Here is a 21,732-nt window from a genome sequence, read left to right on the forward strand (position 1 = left end):
CTTTTTCCTTTGACTTTGCTGACATGAGTTTGTTGTGCTGTCCTTTTATGTTGGAGTAGTCATAGCCACTTAAAAGGAATAGTTGACCACCAATCTTGCTGCAGCAAGACCAGCCAAGATGTTTGGGGAAAAGTACTTAGCTTTTGTATTTATATCTCCAGTAATGAAATGTTGTTAGCTCCCCCAAGTAATTAATTTTCATATGGATAGAAATAAGTCTTTAAATACTGTTCTCTCAGCCTGCCAAATGCTATTGTTGTGCACACCGTTGATTTAGGAAGCATAAGGGACCATATCATACTGTAGTGTGCCAGATAGGATCCTGAGCACAGACTGTTTTCCTCTTAAGCCTGGAAGAGGAGATTGTTCATTTGGGAAAAGAAAAACTAGAATTTATTTGGGACAGAATATGAGATTATGTATCTCATCTCAGCAAATGTAATTCCTGTGATGGTTTAGAGTACCTTTATTTTCCCCTGCTGCTACTGAATTATTAGGAAAATACTTTGAGATAGATCTTTAGAAGGCAAGTGGAGTTTCTAACGTTTGTGGTTTTGTTTAAAGAAAAGTTGTCCTTTTCCCCAAAATAATTACCATAGCCTAAGGATGATACAGCTTTCTTTTTTTTTGTTGTATAGCCTGCATGAGTAATAGATAAAGTCAAGAAATTCAACCTACTTTCTACTGTAGCCTAACGATGTGTAAAATCTTACCCATTCATTCACAGCATCATTTGCTCCAATAAGCTTTGCAATCAAGGCCAAAGAAAACGACCTTCTTCCTTTGGAGAAAAATCGTGTTAAATTGGATGATGACAGTGATGAGGAGGAAGAAGAAGGCAAGGAAGGCCAAGAGAATGCTAATAGTGCTTCAAATCATACTCCGTCTGTTGCCACTCCTTGTACTACTACTGAAGAGAAAAAACCTCAACTTACCCAGGAGGAGTTGGAAGCTAAGCAAGGTATCCCATGTCACAGTGAAATTAAAAGGGGCTGAGTGCTTCAGGCAAACTACCAAACTCTCATGTCCATAAGTATGGCATTTTGGGCATTCTGAAACTTTACTGTGTCATGTTAACCCTGTGGTAGTTTTAGGCTATGCCTTTAAAATTTAGCTGCAGATTTTGAGCAGAAAAGTAGAAAAATATAAATAAATCACTATTGGTATAAAAAGGAAAACAAAAGATTATTCTAAACAAATTCATTGGATAAATATCTGGGATAATAGAAGCTGTATCATAGCAATTCTTCACATTTCACTTCCATTCCCATTCCTTTTCTTTTCTCTTCTGATCTTGGCTGTTTTTGCTTCACTCGGGAGATAATTTGCTGCTTCTGGCTGGCCTTCAGATAAGCCTAACACTGCTTTTCTCTCAACTCCTCTTTGTCTCTTGGTGCAGGGAGGTTGGGGATGGGGGTGGGGACAACAGTGGAGCTGCTTCCTTGGTCTTTTTGACCAGGGGGGTTTCTGTGTTCTTTGCTAATTGTAAATATCTGTATAATATTGTAAATACTGTGTATTTTGTACATATTCATTGCATTCCATTGTAGAATGTAGTTTGCTTGTAAATACAGCTTCATTTGCTTCTAACTGAGTTGGTCTGGCTTAAAAGTTAATGCTGAGGGGAAACTTCAACCCACCACAAACAGGAATCGGAATTCTTTTCTTTTTCTACAGTTTCCTGTTTAGCATTAAGAATGAAACATTCGTTGTTTGCTCAGCTAAAATCGACCTCATAACACACTGGAATGCTTTGCCCTAATGCATGATCTTTCTGAATTTTCTTTTGCTTTTCCATTATAACCTCCAAGTAAAGCACTGAACTTCTAGTGTCCAGATTGCATTAAGAGAGCCCAGAAAAAGGCATGTCCTTTTCTCATTTCTGCAGAGAACAATGAAATGCTTCAAGCTACGTTTTAGTTACATAGCACTTCCACACAGATCAATATCACCTTGTTGGTATTTTATTGCTCTTATGCAATGCCATTAAGTTGTTGTGTGGGTTTTTCCCCTTACTCTGTCTGTATGTGTAAGGACAGAAGGGTATGCTGTATGAATTTGAATTAAATTATTTTTTTAAAGGGATCAAACTTCCCCCATTCCTCCCCAAGGCCGTTTCACAGCAGAGTGTGTTCAATAAAGTGGAGATGCTGTCAGCATTTACCAGCTTAAAAACTTAATACTTCGACTACAACTATGTGTATGCCACAGGAATTGAGGTGGTTTTTGGTTTTGTTTTTGTTTTTTTTCAAAATTACTTTTTTTTGTTGCTGTTTCTGGGTAGCAGTTCCTTTGTAAACTTCAGTAGCACAAAGTATGCTGTGGTGCTAAGTATGTAAAGCAAATCTGAATTATGTTGTATGACAACAAAAATGAAGTGTGAAACATGTTTGGAAAAAGTTGTGTGTTGGAAAAACTGTGCAATTGAATAAAAAAATCCAATCATCTTGTATGTGCAGAGAGCACAAAAGTGGGTATTTTGTCCATCCTTCATCCTTCACTTCCATGAGGTGCACAGTGAGATTGGCTTATTCTCTTTCTGTAATCACATAACAATGGTAAAGGAGTTTCTGAAAATTTCTGGAGCAGCCCTTTTGTGTAAATATTCTAACATGCATGTAGATAGGGCTGATGTAAGGTAAAGACCCAATCTGTAGAAGGAGCAAGACAGAGGGTTTGCATTGCTTTGAGAAGTACAAGAAGAAACTCCTGAGTTTGCAGTGCTACCTTTTTAGATAGCTTTTGTAAAATAGGGAAGGACAAGTATTCTGAAATTTCCAGGATTGCCTTCTCATGCCATTTTCATTAAGCTTAAAATCTTCATTTCATCTGGATTACTTTTAATCAAGCAAATGCTACATTTATGGATTAAGATACCTGGGATTTCATAGTTTCTAACTTGTATGTACCTGTTATGTCTTTGGATGTATTGGAAAGGTTTGAGAATGGTTGGAAGGGCTGTTTCATTTTTGTGTTGGACTGTGTTTGTTTCAAAGAAATCTGAGTTCCCCAAGTGACTCACTCTAAACTGATGTTTAATTATCTTTCTTAGCAAAGCAGAAGCTAGAAGATAGATTAGCAGCTGCAGCAAGAGAGAAGCTTGCACAGGCCTCCAAAGAATCAAAAGAAAAGCAACTACAAGCAGAGCGCAAAAGGAAAGCTGCACTGTTCCTGCAGACCCTGAAAAACCCTCTGGCAGAGGCAGAAGCTGAGAAAATTGAAGAGAATTCCTTTAATAATGAGGTAAGCAGAAAATAAATTTCTCTTTACCATAAAGCTAGCAGAAAACTTAGCTGCAGAGTGTTGAGTCTGACAGTGTGTTTTGGAGTTGAGTGAAGTGATGGAAGCTCTTTAAAATGCAGAGAAATTTGAATTTTAAGTAGTTAATATTTCTAATCATCTTACCTATGTCTCCCATCTGCCATTAAAGAAGTGCTAGAGAAATGTGATGCATAACACAGAGATCAGTTAGCCAGTTTCAGAAAGCAAGTTGAGCTTACAGGTGGTCCCTGCTAGTGGTCTGTAGATCATAGAAAGCTTTAGGTTAGAAGGCACCCCTCATCATCAAACCAATCCATGAATTAGAATGCTTTACCTTTCTAGAGTATTTGGATATCTGTAGTGAAATGTAATTATTTAATATCTGTTTTGTTCCAAAGGAAATTGAAAGCTGATTTCTCATAGCCGTACATTGCGTTATCAGAATTCATCAGAAAGAGGATTTCTCCTGCAGAAGTAACTGCATTGTTGTTGCAGCCAGCAGAACTGTTAGTAGTCAGTCTGTTAATGAATAGTTACAATAAAAACAACTTCTTGGGTAGAGCCTCTAGAAACCAATTCTACAACACTAAGAATTTTTGAGTTGACAAAGTTAAAGAGGAATCCTGGGCCAAAACAGTTGAAACTTCAGTAATGAAATGTAAATCCAAAGTCTAAAACCCTGTGTTGATTAAAGACATGCATTGCCTTTATTTTTTGCCTACTAACAAACAGAAAGTGCTGTTTAAAACAGCTGAGAAGTAACGTGTTTCACATAAACCCTTTCTGATTTCAATAGAGTAACTACAATTTTTAAAGCCTAAATGAGGGATTTGAATTTATTATATAGAAAAATCCTTCAAGTATTGATTTGTTCATGCATCATAGCACTGTCCTGAAGCTTTTCTGTCCATCTGCAGGTTTTGGCAGCAGCACTGTGTTCATTATTGAAGAGTCACTTTCCCATTTGCACTGTATATTTAAGTTACTAATTGCCTAGCTTCATCCACAGAGGAAAACAGGCTATTTTTCTGCTTAGTTTCAATTCTTTCTTTTTTCTTCTCCACTTGTTCCATATTTTTCACTGAGCTGTTTTCTCTTTCTGCCAGTATTGTTCTTAAGCAGTGATTGGTTTACTTCCAGGAGTGTCCCTTGCTTTTATCCATCCTAAGCATCATTTTGTCATAAGCACATCCTATTCCAGTATGATCTGATGTATGCTTGCTAAAAGATGGGGGAGTCTGTTTCCAGCACCTGTATGGACATCTCTAACAAGTCCAGACAATCTCTTGTCTTAATAGAAGAAAATCTGCCAAAATCCATTTTCAGTGAAGTCACCTTACTCTTATGTCTTCAGTGTAATATCTGTAAACAGATGTAGAGAAAAAGTAGGAAGGAGATTTGGTGTAGACTCTGTAGTTTCCTGAAATTTATCCTCAGTAGGACCAGAAATTTCTGGTGATTGGGGCACTGTTGCAGAATCCTTCACAAGCTAGATCGAAATTCCTGTGTTTGTATATGCTGCAGCCAGACCTTCCATGCAGATTGTAAGTACAAATATTTTGGAAATGAAAACCACAGTTTTTTTATTTTAAAACTGTATTGCTTCCCTAAAGCCTGTAAGTCGCTCTATTGCACTAATCAAGCAAAGCTTCATATCTTGGTACTGAGAACATTTCAGATACTGGTTGTGACAGACTGGTTACAAGACATGGCTTTCCACTGTTCCCTTTCCCAGAGAAAGAGCTCTAGTACCTACAAGTAATTCATTGCCTACTTGTTGAGTTTTTCCAAATAAATCATCTACCTCAAAACACTTTCAAGAGAACAGACTGTTTGGGTGATCTATACCAGCATAGAGTAGCAGAAAATTAGGTGCAGTCACAACCCAAAAGAGATCTTGTTTGGGATTCTCATTGGTACCGCTGCTAAAGATTCCCTTACTGGTACAAGAGTTTGGTACTTTTTATCAGATACATATTGAAGAGAGACAATGACAGTGCAGAACTCCCCAGCCATGCAGTTCAGCTCCCCTTCCCAAGGGGATTTGTCAAAGACATGGATATTTCTAACCAGAGTTCTTTTGATGTTTTTTAAGAGAATGCCCAAAATAACTAGTAACTCCTCAGGAGCAGCTGACTCTTTTTTTTTCAGAAGAGCAGATGAGTCTCTCTCACTCACATCTGAACTTATTGAAGTTCTAAGCTGAACTTACTTAAAAGCAAGGGGACTTTTCAACAAAAAACACACCCTAATCCCACTTCTCAGTGAGCTGGTTTGCTGAAAGTTTTTTTCCTTTTCCCACATATATACAGTTTAAGACAAGGAACCTCTCTTTCTCACACAGAAAACTGCATTATATTTAAGAAATGTGAGATAAACCGTTTCACTTAATTATTAGCAATAGAAATTGTTTGGAGATGCATTCTTTATAAAGGGACTTATTTACAGTTTCAGATATATATATTGAAGTGTTGCTGGTGTGACCTCACTTTTTGAGATGAAATTGAATCTTATGCTTAGAGTGCTAGTACTGTGTTAATGAACAGTCTAAAAGGCCATTGTGTCTTTGGAAGTAATAGTCCTCCAAAGTGTAGTTTCCTTATAGACATACTCATATATGTTAATACAGATAACTATATGGGTTTATGTATATATTTGTCTGTAAAAGTTTATTTTGAAAGGTGGAAGTTTTTCAAGCTCTTGTCTTTTCCGTTTGCCTTATTTGAGAAAGCTTCCTTCTACATTCATTTCAATTCATGAGCTGCCCTTTGCTCTCCTTGCCTGGTTTGCCTGTCAGTAACAGCCCATTTGACTGAAGAACTTATACTAGAAAAAGATAAGTGAGATCATATTGTGGATTTGTTAACCTCTGGTTTATATACACTGAGAATCCTGTAAGCTGCATCCTGATGTCTAAATCAGTGTATAAATATGTAGCACAGGGAGTTGTAAAACCTTTTCAGTCATGTTTTGAAACAGAAAGATGATTTTGAAAATACTGAGGGCAAGAGTGACATGAAGTCACTACAGTGGCTGTATTTTAAAGAAATACATATATAAAAAAAGGTAGAGTGATGTGAAATTAGTTTTGTAGTTTGGTCAGTGGAACTAATTGGGGAGGTTTCAGAAAATGAAATATATTAAATATTTAAGACCACCAAAAACATCACTTAACCTGTTTCATTTCCCATTTTGAGGGAAGAAGCATCTAATAAGGACTCCAGGAAGCACAGATTGATATGCAGTGGTTGTAGAGTTAAGGCAGTGGAATGATTTTTGTAGCTTAAAATGTGTCTCAAAAGATGGAGTCATGATTGAGGTATGCAATGACTGAGCATGAAGAGGAGTTCAGAATGTCTATAGGAGGTGCATAATTTCCATAAGATTGCCCCTGCTTAATAACTGTATAAAAGCTAGAAATGCTATTTATGTGTATGCACAGTGTACATTTGTGCTGAAAACCTGCTTATCACACTGTGTAGAAATGCATTGAATGAGCAAAGCTTTTTTGACCTCTGTCAGATTTTCCTGATACCTGGTATTTCTTGAAAGAAATGCTGGTACTGAATATACCTTAAGCTTTGAACAAAATTGATTCTACTAACTGCACATAGAGTACAGTCAATACCACAGGATATAGCACTACCAAGCTTTTTTATGGCTTCAGCTGAATCTTAAAAATAGTCAGATCTAGTTTCCCATAGCCGAATTATTTGTTATAGATGGTTTTCCTTAAAATGCAATCAAGCAAGAGGAACAAAAGACTGGGAAATGAGCTTGAGCAATGAAGCAGCAGAGCTTTTCACAAATGGCTCCTCACTGTTCTTGCATGCATTACAATGCTACAGTTGTGCCTGGTGTTTCCTCAAACCGCTGCTTGGAAAAGATGTAACTTAGCTCAGTTTCCAAAATCTGATCAGCTTGAAGTAGCAGTGATGTAGCTAGTGAAGTCTTTGCCCTTTGGCAGGACATGGGTGAACAGTAACTGGGTGGCAACTCACTTCTTGTGTTTATGTATCTCATTCACATGGACATTTTTTTAACAAGAGGCGCGCACCAGCTCATCTGTCAGGTAGTGTCAGCGGAGAAGTTGCATTCCGGAGTGAACACGCAACCTTTGTCCTGCAGCAGCACATGACCTGTAGTTTTAACAACTGCTGTTCTTTTAGACATGCAGAGCATATGGAGTGCTGCAATAAAGTGCTTTTCTCATTTTTAAACAAATGAAGCAAGGTACTTCATAATCTGAAATTCAAACTTCATTCCAGAATGATTAGAATGTATTTTAAGTTTTCAAATTAAGAAGGTATTTTTCTATAAAGTAGAATGAGGGCTAGTTTTTCACATTCCTGTATGTGTTTACTAAAACCTGAATTAAGTAGATTAGGCATTGGGAGAGCTCATTTTAAGATGGTAGGTTTGAATTATGTAATTTTTTTCTTCTTTTTTTTTTTTTTTTCCCCCAGCTTAATAAAGCAAATGTGCTGGCTCTTGGCATGGGTTGAATTCTGAATACATCACCTTTGGGAGTAGGCTGTGGTACAGTACACTTAGTATATAAAGCCTGTCCCATTTTTGCTACCTTTTCCAGGGGTTAAAATACTGCTTGTCTGCAAGCGTGCCACATAAAAACTTTTGATTATCCATCTGAGCAGCATTGTTGTTAGGTGCATTTGGGAGCAAAAGGTTGAAAAAGGGAAAATAGTGTCTTTTGGAGCCGTGGTTCTCCGCATGTATGCAGCCAAGCCTCAACAGAAGAAAATTAGCATGGTTTAGTGGCCAACACTTGCACAGTGTATTTAACTTACTCAGAGAACTTACTTGATGTGGTGACAGGTGTTCTGCAAGTGTCATACCATCCAATTTTTGTCTGCAAGGCATAATAGTGTATCCGATGGATTTCTAATGCGGATTATTCTGCTAATCTCGTATTTTATCCTGTGTCAGAAATGCTTCAGGGGTGATGCTACTGTGATAAGCATGTGAAAGACAGCTGGTTACAGCCAAACAGTTACCTGTATAAACCTTAGTATCCAATTTAAACAAGGAGAGGAATACACAATCATAATGCTGCAGAACCAGACAAGCACATGATTTGAAAGCAACTCTATTTTAATGGCTTGTCCCAAATGTCATCTTCTGTTGTGCCTTAGAATATAAAGATTCTATAGCACAAAGCAAAACTTCTTTTGTCTCTTTCATCTTCCCTGTTTTGAAGCCCTGTTTTATCATTTGTTTCTTTACATGGCTTGTCCTTACTTTTGTCCTGTATGTAGCAATTATTTTTATTCCTGTGAAAAGACTCTGTTTACGGGTGAAATAGAAGCATGCACTGCTTAAAAAGATGATGCTATTCAAGTTTTGCCAAGCATAACAGGGTTATCAACAGCTGTGGATAATGGACATCTTTTATACTTGCTGCTAGAGTTGATCCTACTCTTTTCACCACTAGACTGTGGATATTGCTGCATGCCTCTTCGAGGTAATGATGTATAACATAATTTTCTGTTGGCATATTTTCTTAATGTTAATTTGTGAACAAAATGTAGTTGTCTGGTGAAAACTATCCAAGAAGTATTTAAAGAAAAAAACGTTTTGGAATAATTCAGGGCCATTCATGGTTTACTTTCTTTTTTTCAAAATGCAAGTATCTAGATCTCATGTTTAGCATGAGAGGGAAGGAGTTTGTTTGTAAATTTCCCTTATCTTGCCTTTCCAAAAGGACAGATAAAAACATAAACCAAAATGTCACATACTAATGTGGCATTTGGGAGCTGGATAGCTTGCTGGCATTTGGAACTCTCTTTATTGCAAGAACCCTACTGTCAAAAACTACATGAGCTGTAATTCCTCATACCGTAAATACTTTTCAATTACTATTTAGCAGGAGGAGGAAAAAAGTAAGTATCAGTAACTGCCATAGTATTTAAGATAGGTGACGGAGATAAGAATGTTCCTTGATTTTAGTCTTCAAAGTACTAAACATAGAAAGGTTTATTGATCCATACAAAAAGCAGACTGAGAATGCAGAATTCTGACTCTGGAGAACCTTTCACTGTCAGTGTCCTGTTCACATTTTAGTGCAGCAGCTAAACTCTGATCAAACTGTGGAGTCTGAGTAGTAAACATTTATTTATTCTATAGGAACCTATTCTAAAGGAAATGTTTGTCACTACTGTTTGTTCATCTTGGGCCAGTTTATTGAGGCAAGGGCTGAAGACTGTTCCAGAAGCAGTAACTGCTCACTTTGATGCACAGCAATCATACACTTCTGTTGCTACTGAAGAGTTGTGTATTAGTTCTCAGTCAGGGAACACTTCACTGTAAGCTTTGGGGAACCTTCAGTGGGAGAAAAGAATCTGGAGTATTTTCAGATTTTGATGAAGTAAAAGAATTGTTGATTAACTCTTCACAGTTCTGGCATTCTTCACTCTTTCCAATTTTGATCTAACATAGAATTTTAATTGCTGCCAAATTCAGCTGTTCAGAGTAGAAGAAATATTAGTCAGTTGTAGAAGTGTATTTATAATGTTCTTTCCAGTTCTTTTGTTTGTACCATGAACAGTGCTAGAGTTTTTTCTGTTGCAATAAGAACCTTTTGGTTCATTTCTAATGTTGGCTTTGTGTGTTGATTAAGTAGTGTGACCCCAGAAGAACAAATATGTGTTCTGGTCTTATGAATACTGCAAATATGCAAATGTCTTGCAATCTACTGAAGTGTTTGGTTTGTTCTCATAGAGCTATCAATTCTTCCTGATACAGAGCTCTTTCCTAACCTATTCCTGCTAAACAAGTTTTTGAATCATCTGTTTTCCAGAAAGGTGTCTCTGGCACACATTTATTATTTCTTTTTACAGCAAGTGTTTACTGTAGGAAGTGTTATTTTAGTCAGATTTTCTTCAGTCATGCAAATAAAATGCTGAAGAACAACTACCAGTGGTATTGTCTGACACCATAGTGTTTAGTAAGGACCCAAAAAAAATGTGCTATTATCCAAAATGGACAAAGTAAGATTCAATGAATGCTGTCTGAATCTTTGCAGGATAACTTCTAAGAAGAGCTCTCAAAAATACAGATCTCTCATCCCTTAAGATACATAATAAAATTCATCAGCTAACCAGTTTGTTGCCCCTGTTCTCCAAAGCAGTTTTCTGGTGGAGCATGGTCAGTAAGAGTGTTTCTGCCTTTTGGAAGTATTTCTTAATCTCCCACTTTTGGTTCTAGCTTAGATATTTGTTCTTGACTTATGCCTCCAATTTTAGTTTCTATTACCTTAGTTTGCCTGGATCACTTTTCACTAGTGAAGACACAAACTCTTTTCCACCCACTGAGGCAGTTTGTGAATATTTTTATTCAATAGCATTATTTCTACACCTAGTAATTTTCTTTGTGGCCTGGCAACTTGGTGATGTGAATTAAGCTCTGTCACTGAGCTCTGTGTTCTGCTCTGATGGTGAATCAAGTCATTTTGCTGGTGGCTTTTATCTTGGAGGCAACCAGATTTGCCACTGAGGAAATTGGGACATTTATCCACACAGCTGATGATTCCACTGCAACCTGAAAACTGTCACTTGAGTGCCTGGTCTCAGTGGTGTGTTATGTAGGTTTGGACAGGTAGGTGACCTCTCCCTGTGTGTTAGCTGTTGTCTTGGACTTCAGAACGTGTATGTTCATCTGGGGGTAGCTACAGTTAACCTCTGTGTGGCCTTCTGAACATCATCATTCATTAGTAACCTGAATCAGTGGTATCTGAATCTACAGCCAGCCTTCATCTGTGCTTCTGCCAGAGGTGTTTGGACAGTGCTGTCACTCTGTAGTTTAAGCATCCTGAAAGTCAAGGAGAGCTCATGGTTTCAGCATCTTGTGCTCTTGGTGGATACACAGAGGGGCTTATCACTGTGGGTTTGTTAGTTCTGATTGCTGAGAGAATTACTGCATGTGAGCTAAAAGTAAATGTCACATTTATTTATTAATTTCTTTTTTGGCAATGGTGTGATAGCTTATGTTTTATGTGGCTAAATGAACTTGGGCACTGAAAACCCTTGCTTTTTTTCTTCGCTCTCTTGTTTTCCTCTACTCTATTTTGCCTACAGCTATTTCTTTTCAAGCTATCAGAGGTGTCTATTTCAAGGAAAACTGGTCTATTACATATTCAGTAGTGTAATGTTCAAAGTGGAGACTAAGATGCTGTGCAAAGAGATGAATAATATTGTCAAGCAACAAAAGTTGACTGTGGTGGTCTCTTAGGAAATTGAAGTTTGGAAATAAGGTGTCTGCAGTTACACACAGATTGTAAAGTTAGTGGTAAACCCACAGAATGATCACGCTGTAAAATGTTTGCAGTCATTGAAGCAGACTGTTTTAGTCCTGCTTTATTGCCATTTTTGCAAATGTTGTGATAGCAATTATCAGTTAAAGCTCAGAAAAGTGTTGTGAGGCTCTAACTTGAAGCACAGCTGGATTTCCAATTATTCAAATGTGGTCAACTATTGCCTTGTCATTGACAGATGGAGAAAGGTAAAAAGACAGGAAAAGATCCACCTGTTTCTGATTTGGTTATTTCAGTTTTTAATGTGTTACTTTTTATTCTGATCACGGTGAGCATCCTTGTATCAAACGGTGAAAGTGTCAGACCAGGTGGAGCAGAAATTACGGCAGAGGGAAAGTTGATTTCTCCAGTTGCCTTGAAATGGCAGCTGGGGGAATGACAGGCTTTGAAATGAGGATCGTATCTATAGTGCCTGACTTGAATTGTTCTAAACAGGATATTGAGCACAATTCTCTCAGGTACGAGCTGATAATTTGAAAATTTCGTGGAGTATGGTATGTTTTGCTTAACTGACTGCAGCGAGTATTACTCAGCATCAATTCTGCATGGACCTGTTCTCTGAGATTAACAATTTTTGTGATTTTAAATGTGTTTGGTTTTTTTTAAACCCTTTACATGCCAAACCTTTATTTTTGCAAAGTGCATAAATAATTTGTATCGACACTGAGGTGTTTTCCTTGAGGCTGTAATCGAAACGGAACAGTTCAGGGATGAGAGTGACACTAAAACTTAAGGTGGAATGTCAGTAGTTCCTAATTGTATTTTCAGGTTTATCCTTTTTTAAGTAAAAGGGATAAATAGATGAAAAGATATCTGATGGTACCCATTTTGGTTTTTTTAGAACACATCTCTTCTAACAACTAAAGATGAGAACTTCAGAACGATGCCCTAGTTAAGCTGGCAGTCTTGGCATGCATATCCTGACTTGCACATATATCTTTGGGGAACTGTATGGTCCTCCATCAAATACTACTAGATGCTTGTTTTTGAAGATGTCAGCCTTACTTAAGCACAATTTGCATAATACTGATGCAGCACTGTGAGGTGTTTTTTAAAGCATTCAGGGGAGGTTAGATTATTATTGATCTAACGACGACTTGCTTAAGACGGATGTATTTCTCACACACTTTCATGAGTCAAAAAGTGTAAGGTAGTTGTTAGTTATTATTTTCCTTACTGTTGTACCAGCTTTTCTGCAATGTCTGTATTACATGTTGGCAAGACTACCAAGCAGGATACCTTCTTTGGCAGAATGTGCATGTATGTGGCCTACACAGGAGCAGATGTAGCCCTCTGTTTAGTGTAAAGGACTTGAGGTGCTTATGTGTTGTCCGTGCTGACATTACTTTCTCAAATTAAAAATGTGCATGCAACTTTAAAAAAGCTGAACACTGTTCTTTAACTTTTGATTTCAGACTGTCAATAGTATACCCTGTCCTGTGACTGCTGTCAGAAATTTACCCAGCTTAGAAGTTAAACAAGCAGAAAGGCCTTCAAGCAAAAGCAGAGACCCTCCTAGGGATGAAGAAAAAGAAAAGAAAAGGAAAAAACACAAGAAAAGATCTCGGACAAGATCTCGATCACCGTTCAAGTATCATTCATCATCAAAGACCAGATCTAGATCACATTCAAAAGCAAAGCACTCACTTCCCACTGCTTATAGAACTGTCAGGCATTCAAGGTGGGTTTGGAAATCAAACGTATTCTTTAAGAGTTCTGTGTGGACTAACACTTAAAACATTTTTGCACTTTTTCCATTACAGAAGCATCTTCATAGCCATTACAAAGATTATAGTCACCTTGAAGACAGTAAATACCATTGAATGTGGAAGGTCTTTGAAAATAGTTTTCATGAAATAATGAATCATTAATTTCTACTTACATAGTGCAGAATGTGTACCAGTAAGTGCTTTTTCCACTCTGGTCTGTGAAAGACCTGGTGATAGTATGTGGGAACGCAATTATAGCAGGAAGAGAATTTGCTAGTAAGTCTAAGTCTGTGTCTGTGGTGGAGCAAAGTAAACAAACAATATTAAGATAAGGAATAAAAGCAGAGAATAGTAAAGCTCAGAAGGAAAGGAAGCATCTGGGTGGCATTTGAAAAAAGATATGATGGATGAATGACAGGAGAGATACTACAGGAATCCAAGAAGGGTGCAAACATAGTTGATGAGTAAGAGAAGCCATAGGAGAGTGTAGCCCAGTGCAGTTAACTCTATTTTTAATCATTAAAGAGATTAAATTTGCTATTCGTTATCCCGTTATAAGTTAATATATATTGTATTATATCAATACTGTTAATTACATCTAAGACATTTTCATCTAGGCACCTTGAAAATTTACTGTCATTAAAATTTGTCTCATGCAAATCCCCTGTCACAGAGCAGCTACTGTGGACAGTAGGAAGGACCTGTTGTTGAGGTTGCATTCCCTGGATCCCGCTACAGAACAGTGTTTAAGTAGCTTGTAGTTCAAACAAATGGTGCATATCAATACTACCACAGCTATTTATGTGTGCTGCATGCAAAATTATGCACTCCTTTGTTGTTGTGGCCATGTCTATGACACATGCTTCTTCCTGAGCAAACAGCCTCCAGCCCTCTGTGGTGTGACAAAACTTCTCATCTTACATTTTCTTTGTGCAATTTTTTTTTTGTTTGTTTAACAAAGTGTCTAACCACACTAATGTGATGAAGTGTTAACACCTTACAACTTTTGATTTTATACTACATGTTTAAGGTTAAACTTTGCTGAAGACATCTCTACTATTCAGAGATGCACGATACTGCACCTAACTCAGGCTAAAAGGATCAGGTGGAAATGTTGCTTAGATGCCTGCCCTTGACAATAGATGGTCGTGAGAATCTGTGTATAAGGCACCTTCCAAAATACTGTGTGCCATTCCTTTTCTGTGCTTACCAGCATGTAAAGAGAATGATTCTGAGTGAAGCTTTCCTTCTTAAAGAAGTGAATGCAAGTTGCCTCAGAGTTAGGGATATCTTGGGGAAAGGTCTCCTCAGGTGAATCACTCATCTTTTCATCTCCCTTTCAAGCCTTACTTCACCTGAGCCTCCCATGTCACTTCATCCAAGCTACATTGCATATATTTATCCATGATATTACTGATATATGGTAAAACCAAGGAGAAACATGATAGTAATACTAAAACAAATTTAAATCATCTTCTGTGGTACCTTGAAAAGGAGAAGGAGTCATCCAAAAAGGTCCTTACCAGTACTTGGATGTGCTGCTCAGTAGGATAAAGATAATCCTGCATGTTGCATGAGTTTGCATCAGGCAGTAACCACATTAATGGGAACTTACAGTTCAGTTTGATAAATGCTAGGATAGGCCTTTGGTGACTTCAGTGAGATAGCTGAGCCTTTATTAGGGGCTTGAATGCTCCCACGACCTGGTCTACATTTGATTCTGCTGGTGAAAAGACAACAGCGTACTGAAGTCTACTACATACGCAGTGGGTAGTCTTACTAGGGTTGGGTTGGGGTTTTTTGGTGACCATAGTTCAGCTGGTGGAGAAATTACACAAAAAACACTATGAATGGCTAATGTGTTGGAACTAATCCATGTGTGCCATCTTGAGCATGCCTCTGGGCACAAACCAAGTAACAGAGACAAAAAAGCCTTAATATGAGGAATCAGTACAACACCTGATTAAATCTGGGTGGATATTTCTTCGGTTATCTGTTGAATTCTACAGCCAGAGAAGGCCAAAAGTTATTCAGAACAACCACATCGCATCTTGCACTGAAAACATTTTACTCATTATAAAAGGTGACAGAAGTTAGAGCTGAAGGGGAAAGGGCTTTCCATTCAGCATGTGGTTTTGTTTTGTGAGTACCAGTTTAAGCAAAGGGCTCAGTAGGGTTTCTCTCCCACTCAGAAATCTGCCGTTTCTGGGAACTGAGTGCAGTATCATCAGTGCTGAGTGGGTGCCCATTCCCTCTGAGCTCTTTGCAGGCTGTATGAAATGCTTTTTGTGGCAATTACATCAGGTGGGAGACCTGTTAGAAATCTGAATGTACCTTCCTGTCTTTAGCATTTCACAAGAACGTGGCTAAGGCTTAAAATCTGCCCAAGGACCTCTTCTAATTCAACTGTACTGAATACATTTCTCCTGCATCTGATGCTTAATATAGTGACTGTATTGATTTACTTTAATGTAATCAGTAAAGACAACCAAGCCTTATGCAGGATGCATCAAGTTGTCTCCTCATCTGGAAGATGCTGTTCTGTTTGGCGTCAGCTAGAGTACTGTTTCCAGTTTTGTGCATCTTGTAGCATGAATTAGACCAGCAGGAGGAAGTTTAGATGGAATCATCAAAAACTGTTAGAAGTGAAAAAGAAGAGTTGGAATGACTGGGAAGATTAAAGGAAGACAAAATGAGTCTTCATGTACTTCATAAAAGAGGGAAGGACTTCCTCAGTCCTCGGAATTTGGACAATAAGTAATGGATTCAAATTGATAACAGAGAGACTAGAAACTTTTTCATGGTGTCTCAGTGGTAAAGGTAGTTAATGGAGCTTATGAACACTGCACTGTGGGAAGTTTCTGTATCAAGAATTATAGTTTGGAGAATATTGAGTAATCTTACTTCTTGAAGTCTTTTCTAGCTGAACCTTTTAAATTAGGGTCCATCATGCAAGAAATGGTGGTGACCGAAGGTTTGTTTTATTGGAAGTGTTTCCTGTGTCATAACATGCTCACTGTATTTCCCAAATTAAAGCTCTTGCTCCTGAAAACAGAAAATTTGCAGAGTAATCAAGAGTAGTAGGCTGATTCATAACCCAGTCAGTTACTGATGTGTTTTATCTTCCAGGTGTTTAGAGAAAAATAATGTCTTGTTTTAGTAATTGCAGAAAGAAGGCACATGTTGCCTAGCTAGAAGCTATGACTGGTTTTCTTTCTTTTAAAAATGTGTTTATACATTCAATGTTGATTCAGAGAGAGTTATGTCCATACTTAGTCTCATCCAAAATGTGGCACCTCTCACATCTCTTTGCCTTTCAGCTTTGCCACTGCTTCACCCAGGACAACTTTGTTTTCTCCTAGATTCCCAAAATGTTGGATATTACAGCTCGCTGTAATGAGTAGATGTGTGAAGATAAAGTGTAAAAAGTTTGTAGAGGTTCACCTTGTATCAAGTGGATGGCACTTAGGGATAGCTTTTCTTGTGTGGTTATCGAGGCTAAGTTACACTGGAACATCTCAATTTTGAATGGCTTTTTTGTTTCAGTATCTCAGTCTAATGTTGTATGTTTGAGGTTTTGCTGCCTTGTTTTGTTCTGTTCACAGTGTACATTCTAACCTACAAATTCCAATATAAAGTCAGGGAGTTTTAATACTTTATTATTTATGTGTCATCTTGGGAGTCTTTCCCAGCTGAAACCATTCTGATTCTATGATTTTTACCTCAAGTGGACCGAAAGCAGCTGGAATTTTCTTTTTGTTTACTTCCTGTTAAATAATGTAGGATAGGAAAAAAGATCTTTTCTTAATAAACAAACCTTCATAACTTTTTTTTTTTTTTTTAAGAGAGTAGCTTATTTGGTTTGAAGGATCTACACAAAGAAAATTAAGCATTTTGGATTTGAAGTTATTGTAGTATTTAAATGAACTGTGACAGCAAAGGAGGAGCTATGCTTATTTCATAATTCTTTTGTTAGACTGTATTGCATTTAGAAGATAATGATTTGTAATCTCTGAAGTTTAATAATGGCCTCTGAATGCATGCCCTGTCTTTGGGAAGCAGTCTTAAAGGCTTAGAATTTGTAAGGATTCCATATAGACACTGCTTGAGCTTCTGTTTAAAAACACTTTGAGTAGCTACTAAATGGCACAAAGTTGTTTGAAAGAGTAAGATTAAAAAATAACCTTTACCGTATAACTTACTATGACAAGTTAATAAGGAGTGAGACATGACAAGAGAAGTTAAACAGATGTGTGCAGTAACCTTCTTTGCTCTGTATTCAAGTGATGTTCAGCATGCTTTTCAAGCTCGCTCTTTATGGTTTCTCTATTTTAAACAATTCTTTTTTCCAAAATGCATATTGTGCTTACAAATCCTGCAGGTGAACTTTGCAATACGCTTCTCTGTACTGGTTTGTGTCACTTGCTTATCATTTATTTTTGCATTATCAGAGGTCTAGAGACTCTGCATATTTAAAACTAGTCTTTGGGTGTTCATTTTTCTGAGTAGTACAACCAAATCCTCTTTTATAGAAGCCACTTAACAAAAGTTGTAGCTATGTCAGGAGCCCGTATATGTCGGCTTAACTGTGCTGTGGTGTGCTAACAGCAGTTCTCCACATAAATGCATGTTATGTTCTGGAACAAAACTTCTGTACCAGCATTAGCCCCACAGAGCTCCTGGTGGTGTACAATTTTAATTCTAGACCAACATGATGATTTAAAGATTCGTGGAAACAGTAAACCATGTCCAAAAGTGCTGTAAGGTATTGCAGCGTGGATTGCTGTGGAGGTGTTAGTCTCAGACAGACAAATAGTCGTATGTAATAAACAGTCGCTGTCAAGATGGGGCGCGTTTGTTAAATCTGTCTTGGAAAACAAACAGCCTTTGGTACCTTTTGGTCATCTGTAGTAAATGTTTCATCAGTGTCTTTGTTTTCATCTTCTTCAAGGCACCATCACAAAGTATGGTGTGAAATGTCCCTGGCAGTGGTGCTTTTAAAGAAGTGCAGGTTGTCAGTCACTGGGGGCTTTCAACGTCCTTGTTCTAGCTGAGAAGTTAGGTTTCACAGCTGGTTGGCAGTAAGTGTAAATAATGACAATGTTCATCTAAATCTGTGGTTTCTATCAATAGATTTCTGTAGTACATGATCTAAGCTAATGATGTATTGGTATGTGAGTGTGGGTTTTGTGTGTGTGTGAGAAGAGAGGAAAGGAAACGGAGGTACTCATTACGTACCAGGTGATGTAGTGATTTGGTTAGATGGAATTTGAATGTTCATTTTGATCTAGAGATGGAAAGTCTAAACTTCTCTTTGGTACTGATTTTTTTTATTGTTGTTAATATTGTTGAGTAATAGAGCAGTAATAAGCCACATCATTACCAAGGTGTAAACAGTAGTGCATACTTCATTAACAGGTTACTTTGGATAGAGTACACCTGTGTGTATATATGTGTGAGACTTTTTGCCTCAATGTTAAGAGACTTAGAAGCAGATGTTCTTCATTTAAAAAGTTTGCTTTTCTCCTTCTGAACTGATTTTCTTATTGTTGAGGCAATGTCTGTTCACATATTTTAATTCCTATCTTCTGATGAAACATGCCAAACTTGGTAACCCTTTGAACTTTTGGGGCCCTACTAAACACAAATGATACTGACTGCAAAGGAATAGAGTGCCTTTTGAAATGACAGTCTAGTGGAATAATTGATGTGTTGCAGTAAAAGTGTTGAGCTGGTTTTAATTGTTGGAATCTAATGGCCAAAGTTCTTAACACTTGGTGATTTAAAAGAATGTTGTAGAACCACTAAAGTAAATTCATGAAAATTAAGCTAATGCCTTTTCTTTCTGATTGTTTGGACTTTTTTTAGGCTGGTCCATATAGGCATGTTTTACTAAAGTTCAGCTTTTGGTTAAGGGACTGAGCCTTTTCAAGATTCTAGTTAATACCAAAACTAGGAGATGTTATTCTGAATGTGAAGTGTGTGCCTCCGTATCACAGACTCACAGCATCCACAGGGACACTGAGCATGGAGCCGAGTCTGAGCAACTCATCAATGGCAGCAGCAACAGAGCGGGAAAATTATCAGGCAACTTCGACCACGAAAAGATTTGACTGCTGGAGCTCTTTAGAGGGAAATCCTGGTAAAATGTCAAGGTGTCTGACTGACCCCAAACTTTATAATCTGTTGGTTTTTTTCCTTTTTTTAATCTTTCTGAATGGCCTGGTAAAGATCAGATTTCTAAGTGACAAAGCAGTTAATTTGCAGCACTTTCCTGCCAGTGCATTACTTTTTTTTTCCTTTTTTTTTTTTTTTTTCCTTTTTTTTTCCTTGTTTTTTTTTTCATTTTCAATTGCTATTTCTTGTTGTAGGTGTAAGAGAAATGACTCAGGAGAGTGTGTGTGTGTGTATTACATACATATATAGTGTGTGTGTGTGTGAATCTGGAGAGGATCGGTGTTATCGCAAATGGCTTGCCTTTTAGTCACAGAATATTAGGTGTTTTCAAAGCATGAGTGTTTGGTATATATGGAATGACATATCCAGACTAAATAAAAGAAAGGAAGACTTTAAATAAGCAAATAGAAGTAAAATTAATAGAACTATATCTTTTTGTGAGAACAATACTAACTTACTATCAGGAATTTGGGGTGGATTTGGGGTTTGTGTTTTTTCTTTCTTTTTTCCAAGCTGGATCCCTGAATTGCCCTTTTCTCCATCTTCCCCCCTCTTCCTTCCTTCTCTTAGAACTTTTCTCATTCCAGTTATTTTGTTACTAAGAAATACTCAGGTTTTACTTGTACATCCACTTAATTCCAAATCATAGAGAAAAAGAATTTAAGTTCTGGAGTTTTTCTCTGATCTTAACTGGGCATGCTTTCTTTTTTCCCTCTTGATCTCTTTCTCCCTTCTCTAGGGAAAATACCTCCAGTTGAAGTGCTAGTGCCAAACAACACCGATCATGGGTTGTTGGTCACTCGCACAGGTGAAAATATTGTCTCTGCTAGGATTATTCTGCAACATCAGGGACAAAATTTCCTGGACTTGTCAGTGTTGGAAGGCTGAAAACAAAAAACTTGTATTTATCCCTGTGACACAGCAGTTCTAAAAACGTACCACTAATTTGAGAAGTCAAGGTTGGGCCTGACAACCCCAGGCATGAAGCCAAATTGGACTTCTGCATACCGATGTTAGTAAACTCTATTGCCAAAAAGGTGACTGGACTTTTCTGCTTACTAATACAGAAGTTGACATTAGCACACAATACCAAAAAATAATGGCTTTCCCACCCTCCCCAGTTGGGAGTGAAAAGCAATGGATGATGACATCCTAAATGTCTTGGATAGGTAAGAAATTTTTATGTAGCTGACAAGTCTTGGAGACTGGATAGCCCATGTGGGTATAAAATAGGCATGTGAAAGGTGTTATATTTGCGTTTGGTGACAGCACAATTCCACTGAAATAAAAAATAATGGAATAAATGACAAGAAAGCAAACTTTTGGATGTTTTTTTCCTGCTCAGGTCACGATCAAGGTCACCTCGAAGAAGGGCTCACACACCAGAAAGGCGGAGAGATGAGAGAAGTGTTCCAACAGCTTACCGCATTAGTAATAGTCCTGGAAATAGCAGGAAACGCCCACGTTCCAAGTAAGTGTGCCTGGTCTTGCAGAAGGATGTGTCCTGGCATTGGAAGAGACCTGAAACATTGCCTGGTGTGTTGTGTGCTCCCTAGGTGGGCACTTACCAAGAGTTTTATGTTCTGGAGGTTTATTTTAATAGATAAATACTTCTGTGGAGAAAAGCACAACAAAACAAAACCCCAAACAAAACAGAAGTGCTTGTTCTTCCCTCGGTCTTGTATATGTTTGAACACTACATTTGCAGTTGAATCAGCGAACTTTAATATGCTATTATCTCCTAGCTGCAAGAGCTGAGGTTTTATTTGGACTTTAATATTTCCTTCTTGTTGGGTCATTTTCTCATGCTCTGCTTGTGCAAGCTATATGGCCGCTACACAAAGATCATAAAGAGGTATTACGTTATTCCTACTGGTATACTCCAGTTCAGCAATGAGTATGCTTTGCACTTAGCTGTTTTTTACTGACAGAGTGGAATGTGAAATACAAATCAGGAGGTGCCTTTTTTGAGAGCACTTTGTTTGTAGTTGCTCTGAACATATAATCAAAGTACGATACTAACCATTATTTCAGCTTGCCAAAAGCAGAAGAAAGATATCTGCAAAGTGTGTGCCCAGAAGGCTTTGAAATGTTTTCTCTCTCACAGAGCATTCTCTGTGGCAAGTTGTGCCTTGGACATGCAAGGAGGTGAACGTTTTTCATGCTTCTATGTATAAATACACCTAAATTGTACATAAAATCCAAAACATTTAAGTTGCTGAACTGAGCCCATGGAATTTTTTTCTCACCATATCA

At 37.7% G+C, this 21,732-nt stretch overlaps 1 protein-coding gene across 2 annotated transcripts in view; it reads left to right on the top strand.

Moving 5' to 3' along the window:
• The window catches only part of SFSWAP (splicing factor SWAP), a 50,317-nt gene that overhangs the window by 21,618 nt on the left and 6,967 nt on the right, over positions 1 to 21,732 (top strand). The window contains exons 12-16 of one of the 2 annotated variants that reach the window (XM_009911017.2): positions 728 to 961; positions 3,053 to 3,243; positions 13,006 to 13,271; positions 19,299 to 19,454; positions 20,822 to 20,947. In XM_009911017.2, coding sequence (XP_009909319.2) covers positions 728 to 961; positions 3,053 to 3,243; positions 13,006 to 13,271; positions 19,299 to 19,454; positions 20,822 to 20,947 — 973 coding nt within the window. The remainder of the gene's footprint in view (positions 1 to 727; positions 962 to 3,052; positions 3,244 to 13,005; positions 13,272 to 19,298; positions 19,455 to 20,821; positions 20,948 to 21,732) is intronic. The other variant, XM_009911019.2, reaches the window with a different exon arrangement.

Source organism: Dryobates pubescens, chromosome 25 (assembly GCF_014839835.1).
Source record: "Dryobates pubescens isolate bDryPub1 chromosome 25, bDryPub1.pri, whole genome shotgun sequence".
Taxonomy (NCBI): domain Eukaryota; kingdom Metazoa; phylum Chordata; class Aves; order Piciformes; family Picidae; genus Dryobates; species Dryobates pubescens.